Here is a 6,888-nt window from a genome sequence, read left to right as displayed (position 1 = left end):
TGGTTTCAAGGCAAGGCTCTGAATTTCACAACCACTGCCCTTTTCCTCGGGATTTTCCTAGAGAAGGTGCCCAGAGCGTACCTCAAGGAGCATAATCTAGAAAGGACGCAGGTTTGCAGTCAAGCAGACCTGGCTCTGGACCTGTCCTCTGTCATTTCCCAGTCACATCAGCGAGACAAGGATCTGAGCCTGTTCCCGATCTGTAAAGGGAATGTCTGCTCCCGATCCCTACTCTGCAGGGTTGCCGAGAGGGCTAAAGACAGTATGGTCAATCGCTTAGCATATCATCGGTGCTTAAGGGATTTGTTGGTGTTCGTTGTGGGTGCCGTGGGAGCGGGGACTGGGATGGTGGAGTGTCTGGTCCCAGGTAGCAATAATAATGCTCTAGCGACCGCTCAGCACTCAGGCCCATAGCTGGGACTTGTCTGGTTGCCTGGCATTGCTGGGCAATTCATCAGTGTTGAATTGGTATTTGTTGAGCAAAGGTGTGTGTCCCACACTAGTGTCCGGCGAGCGTCTCCAGAACAGGGTCCTCATCACTGTTCCTGAGTGTGTCCTCGTGGTGCCGTGCCGGGCACAGGACTGTCCCACAGCCTTCATTCAGAATAGCCACTGCCTCCTTCAAGACAACAGAGATGCTTCTTTAGCCCCAGGGGCTGTGGAGGGAGGGGAAGTTGTGGGGAGAAAGGGAAATTTCCATTTGCATGTGCTTCCCCTTCGTGTTTTAGGACTTCCCCGAAGGGCTGGGTGTGAAGTGAGAATCTCAGTCTGTAGTTTTCCATCAAGCACCCCCACTCAGTGTCTCTCAGGCTCCTCTCAGCACCTCCTGTGGGGTTCCCCATCAGGAGAAAGCCAGAGTGAGTCTCACTTCTCAGACCCTTGGCCTCTGTGAAGCCAGCAGTCAAGCTTGGGGTCACTCTGGAGAGTAGGGCATGGTCTCAGCCAGAAATCACACTCCAGTTACGCTGTGCTCTGCTAGGATGGTGTGGCCTGCCCTACTGCGTCTGCCCTGTCCCCCATGTCAGGTCCACCATGTGTCAACCACAGAGTTTACTGCAGAGGGGACATCAAAGTCCATGAGATTACCTAGCTGCAGCTATTCCAGAACAGAAGACACAGCCTCTCCATGAAGGGGAGTGAGAGGGAAGAGAATCAGGCTGGGCAGAGGGTGAATGTCCTAGCTCGATGGTTCATTCAGAAATTTTATTTCGTGCCTACAATGTGTCAGGCTTTCTGTGAGGACCTGGGGATACATACAGTCCAGCAGTCTTCTTGCCTCAACTTCACCTTGTAGGAGAACAGCTGGCTTGTTTGACCTGGCCCTCCCTTTAACTCTGAACCCTCCCTTAGTCAAGTCTACCCCAATACCCGCAGCTTCCTGTCCCCAAGAGATATTGAGACCATTTGGCAAACTCCTGGAGGCCGGAGACCTCCATCTTTGCAACATGTAGGGATCCCTAAGTGACCTGGAAAGCCTGAGATTGGGCTGTGTCCACACTGGGGAGGGCCCAGAGTCCAGACGAACTGTGGTCAAATAAATCAGGTATCTTGCTCAGTGAAAACCATTAAACCCCAGAGAATGTCCTTGTCACCACCCTCATCCTCTAGCCCCCCGCATGCTTTTAGAGGGCCTGGCATGGGACCTATTTCCTGAGCATCTAACTCAGGCTAGGTGCTTTATATGTTACCTCACTTAATCCTCACAACAGCCTCGAAATGTAGGAATTATTAGCCCCATTTTACAGATGAGAAAATTTGGATGAATAGAGCTAAGTAGTGTATCCTAAGGCCATACACTAGTAAATGAGGGAGCTGCGATTTGAACCTGGGCCTCCTGGGTCCAAAAATCTATGTTTGTCCTACTGCAGCAAACTGTTTCCCAGACCATGAACATCTAAAGGGCAGGGGTCATACTTCACAATTCTTTATTTCTGCCTCTAGCATTTACTACAGCGCTGGCTCAGAGGCACTCAATGTTCATCAGATGGATGGATGGATGGATACAACTTGAGGGAAAAATGATGCCAGTCTTCCCTTTTCTGGGGGGGCGTTGCTCTCCCGCAGCCAGGGGATGTAGACTAGGGCTTGGAGGACTCAGGTCCTGCTCTTCTTGGACAATAGTGCTGCTGAGCAGGACCCTCGGGCCACAAGATGCAGGGGTATTTCTGAGCTACCTCTCCCCTGCCTCCTAGCAAACATGCTTAGCTAATAAACAGGTAGCCTTCTTTCTGGGGCCCAATGCAACCTGATGCCTGGGGCTGGGGAAGCCGGGGACAGCAAAGAGGTCTCAGAACTCTTCTTGGGCTTTTCTGTTCCATTGGCAGCCCAATGTGAGGGCACTGGAGTCATGGGAAATAGGGTGGGTTTGCTTGAAATGTGTCCCCAAGGCAACTCTCCCTTCACCTTCCACTGGACGCCAACAACACAGTGATGTAAGTATTATTATTACCACTGTATAGAGCAGAAAATTGAGGATCAGAGAGGTTAACTTACCCAAGGTCACATAGCTAGTAAGTAAGACCCAAGCCAGGACTGCAGGCCTCTGTAAAGGCGTGTGCTTGGCAGACTGCCGCGTCTCTGAGTTTGTGCACACTTATCTGAGGACGAGGAGGGACTATGTGTGTGTGTGCGCATGTACGGATCTGAGACCTAGGTGTACTTGTGTGCAAGGTCTCAGGCATGAGATCCGAGGCCCCAAGGCAGCCCGGTGGGCTCAGGGCCTAACCAGTTTCTTCCCTACCTCTATGGGCTGTAGTCTGTAACTCTCCAGTCACCTGCTCTCTCCACTCAGCTATCACTTGCCCCAAGGCTGTCTCTGCCAGCCGTTCTTCCTCTGCCTTTCTTCTCCAACAGGTGTGGCCTCTAGACAAGAGAGGGCTTCCCTCCCTTTTGTGCCTTCTTTTTTTTTTTTTTTGCTGAGGAAGATCCATGCCAATCTTCCTCTATTTTGTATGTGGGCTGCCACCACAGCATGGCCACCGACGAGTGGTATAGGTCCACGCCCAGGAACCGAACCCGGGCCACTGAAGTAGAGCACACTGAACTTAACCACTAGGCCACGGGGCCGGCGCCTGTGTCTTCTTCCTCTGAGAACTGCAGGATTCATATCACCCTTCCAGGCAGAGAAAGCAATGGGACTGAAAGCGCCCTGCCCCCACATCTCTTTGCTCCCTTGGCTGAAGCCGAGTCCAGGGGTCCCTGCTCCCTCTCCCTGACTGACCCGGGCCAGCAGCTTCTCTCACCTGTCTGCCTGTCAGCCCTGGCTTGTTAGAGCAGCTCCTTCATCCACCCCAACTGGTTCAATGTCTTCACACCATTTGGCACCACATTTCTGAAAGGGCTCTCACATGCCTTACCTCATTTGAACCTTACAACAAACCTGTGTGTGGGTGGAGTGGGCAGTATTATCTCCGTCTGAAAACAATGAAGACCCGAATTCCAAGTAACTTCCACAGAGAAACACAGCAAGTTAGAGGCAGGTCAGGACTAGAACCCATATCTCCTGCTTCTTATGCTAATGGATTATTTTCACACCATATTCCACCATTAATGAATCTCCTAAATAGAACGTGAGTCACCATTATCAGACTGCCTACGCCCCTTCCTGGGCCTCGCAGAGTCTGGCGGATCCAAGGGATGGACAGAGAGAGAGACAGCACACCCTCAGAACAGCCTTCCAGACCACCAACCTAAGTCATCAGCTTCCTTCCCACACCCCCATTATTCTCTCTCATAGCACTTTGCTTTTCTTTCATAGCATTTGCCACAATCTGTCGTTTAAGAAGTCGTATCTTTTTGCTCCTCATGTGTCATGAGCATAGCACAGCACCACATAGTAGGTGTTCTGGAAAAACTGTCAGATGTCATGTGGGTGGTATCTCAAGTTTTGGCAGGTCTATTTCTCCCATCTTAGGACTGTGATTGAGCCTGGCACACATGGGGGACTCCCAACTGTTCAGTGACCGGGAAGGAGCAGCCAAGGCCAACACACAGTAGGGCCACTAGCACTAATCTTTAGAAACTCTCCCAACACCAAGAAATCAAAAGCTGAAGACTAGTAAAGATTTCAGTGCATTTTCCCACTCACTGACTTGTGAAAAAACTAAGAAAATCACCCAGGGAACACTGTGTGCCCTTAGTCTGCAGCTCTTAGGATCACCGGATGCTATCCTGGAACAGCACCGGAAGAACCATCTGAACAGACACACACACACAGATACGTGTGGCCCTGCTCCACACACCCGCTCGGAGGTACAGCTGCAGAGACACACCTGGAGCCGCAGCTGCGGACCCTGAGGTAGGACACACTTTGCCTTCCACCTGAATCCTCTTTGCAGCCTAACCCCAAGAGTTCATCTGTGCAGCTCAGGCCCTGACAGCGGGGCTGTGGTCATGGCAGTCCCACCCCTCGTGGAGGCGACCGCATCCGGCACCTACTCTTTTCAGCAGAGGCTGAAGAACGAGGTGGTCCTGAGGAAGCAGGGTCCCTCTGCTGGCTGTGCTGGGGTAGTGCCCTGCTCTGCCAGGGCTTCCCGTACCTGCTGCCTCAGGTCTGTTGTCCTGTCACTGCTGTCCTCTCTTATACCCCGGAACCAGGCCCTGGGTAGTCACACACAGATTTGGTAAGCAGAGTCGGGCAAGGGCCCGGCAAGGGAAGCGTGGGCAAGAAGCAGCCCGACCACTCTTTTCCTTCCTCCCTCCAGCTACGGCTTATTCTCCCCTCAGCTGCCTTTCTCATTCCAGAGTGAAGGAGGAGGGCTCTTTAAGGGAAGCATGGACGGAGGAGTGTCTGCTGACGGAGGGTCTCAGCCGGGCCCCGTCACCCTTCTCCCCCCAGCAATGCCCTCTGCTCATGGTCCACAAGGAGAACTCGATGATGGGAAAGCCAGCTGGGGAGGGCGTGGGGGGTTCTAAAGCCACAGCTCTAAAGTGAGGAGGTGGTCAAGGCAGAGGGGCAGAAATCAGGAGGCACGGCTAGCAGTCAGTCGGAAGAACTTGGGTTTAATGGAATGAAGGGTAAGAGGGCCCAGAAGCCGAACAGAGCTTTCCCCCCATCCTCACCCAGCTCCCCAAGGCCCATCTCAAATGGGAAGCTCTTGATACTGGCATTTCACAGCTGTTCAGCCAGCCCTGGCACAGGAAAGTTGGGGTTGGAGGCCCCAGCTCACAAGGTGGATTCCAAAATACCCCCTTTTGTCTTATCTACACCACATAGGGGCAGAGAAGCACAGCGGGGCTGGTTCCTCCCACCCCCTCCGCAGCTGTCCCCACAGCCAGGCTCACAGGTGCCATCGCAGGGCCTGCCCCCTAGCAGTGAGACTCTAGCTCTGTGAGTCTGAACCGTGATGTCCTGGGCGTGGTAGGGGAAGAGGGTTCTGCTCGGTTCTGTTTGGGCACGTCTTGAGCTGGGCACACAAGCTGGCGAATTCTCTGCAAGGAGAGTGGAGGTGGCTGTCACGAGGTGGAGGGAGGGCAAGTCTGCCAGCTTCCCTCATCGCTGAGGTCTGCCTGCCCCATACACAAACATGCCCCCCAGGTGCAACCCTATCATCACCGTCTGTGTCTTGGAGCATCCAGTCTCCGTCTGAGACTTCTAAGCACTCACCCTGTCCCTCCCCAGTACCCACCCCAGGCTCACCAGCCCTCCTGTGGACCCTGGCAGGCAGCCGCCTACCATCAAGGGGACCCTACCTCATCCACTAGGATTCCTACGCTCTCCGACTACTTTTCTCCCAACTAACTCCCTACCTCTCTCAAGGGGCCCTTGGAGGTGCTGAGCTTGTAGACGATCCAGGTGGGAATGCAGACCATGGAGGACAGAGCCAGGAGCCAGCCCAGGGCATGGCCCCACCACGGGTAGGTGTACTTCTTGTTGTAGGTCAGTGGGGTGTACTTGATCAAGGAGAAGAGGAAGGTGGCCTGAGGGTGAGAGCAGAAGAGAAAGGGGCTGCGCGAGCAGGGGCCCTGTGCCCTCAGCGCCCCCCAGAAGAGCTGGCGGAGATCAGTCACGCTCCCAGCCTGGAATTGCCTTCAGGCTCATCTGGGCCAGTCAGCTTCCAATCCCCATCCAATTCTGCCCAAAATCCACACCCCAAAACAGGTGTTTTCCAGATACCCACCCTGTCCCTCCGGGGACCCCATGCCCCTGGGCACCTCGACACATGGTTGGCCCTCAATTAGGAGACAGTTATGTGCCTGCCGGTGCTTTCAGGTGTTTAAGTCTCCTGCACTATCAGGTGGGGCTGTGACCCCCCCTCAAGGGAGGGGGTCATGCCTCCTTGCCCCTGGGCCCCATGTATATCCTGCATGCAGCGGTGCTCAGGGGAACTACTGACACAGATAAAGCCAGAGGATGCAGCACACGGTGGTTTATGGCTCAGACTCTGCGGCTGAGCTGCCTAGGTTGGAATTCTAGCTCTCTGCGACTTTCTAGCTTGGGTAAATCGCTAACCTCTTTACCTTCAGTTTCACCTGTAAAATGAATATAATGGTAACTCTTTCTCCATGGGGTTCTTGTGAGGATTAAATGGGTTAAAATGTGTGAAGCACTTTGTGTCCAGCACAGAGTCAGTGCTCTAAGCCTGCTGCTATTATTACCGCTGTGATTACTAATATTATTATGAGCAGCCCCATGCACTTGGGTTTCAGTTCTGCCTGTGACATCAGACTCACATTGTGATGCTGGTCAAACTGTCTGACAGCTCTGGACCTCAGTTTATCCTTCTGTGAAATGGAAAGGAAGAATCTATCTTGCTGTCATTTCCTAGAATCCAACAGGAGGATGAATGGAAATCTAAAATAATTTTCAATCCTCATGGAGAAGTCCCTTCTAGGGCTAACCGCCTATCTACCCTCCTGCCACCACCATCTCTCTATCCCTTCATCTGG

The 6,888-nt window shown here is 53.2% G+C and overlaps 1 protein-coding gene across 13 annotated transcripts in view; it reads right to left on the bottom strand.

Moving 5' to 3' along the window:
* Window positions 1-4,981: 4,981 nt before the first annotated feature.
* SLC6A13 (solute carrier family 6 member 13) overlaps window positions 4,982-6,888 on the bottom strand; it is a 38,648-nt gene continuing 36,741 nt past the window's right edge. For 7 of the 13 annotated variants that reach the window (XM_070620457.1, XM_070620462.1, XM_070620459.1 and 4 more), the window contains 3 exons: window positions 6,673-6,723; window positions 5,749-5,919; window positions 4,982-5,430 (listed from right to left, as the gene is read on the bottom strand). In XM_070620457.1, coding sequence (XP_070476558.1) covers window positions 5,308-5,430; window positions 5,749-5,919; window positions 6,673-6,723 — 345 coding nt within the window. In that variant the 3' untranslated portion in view covers window positions 4,982-5,307. Of the gene's footprint in view, window positions 5,431-5,748; window positions 5,920-6,672; window positions 6,764-6,888 lie in introns of all 13 variants that reach the window. The other 6 variants (XM_008543549.2, XM_008543553.2, XM_070620461.1 and 3 more) reach the window with 2 other exon arrangements.

Source organism: Equus przewalskii, chromosome 5 (genome assembly GCF_037783145.1).
Source record: "Equus przewalskii isolate Varuska chromosome 5, EquPr2, whole genome shotgun sequence".
Taxonomy (NCBI): domain Eukaryota; kingdom Metazoa; phylum Chordata; class Mammalia; order Perissodactyla; family Equidae; genus Equus; species Equus przewalskii.
The sequence above is the reverse complement of the archived record's forward strand: the minus strand, read 5'-3'. Positions and strand labels throughout refer to the sequence as shown.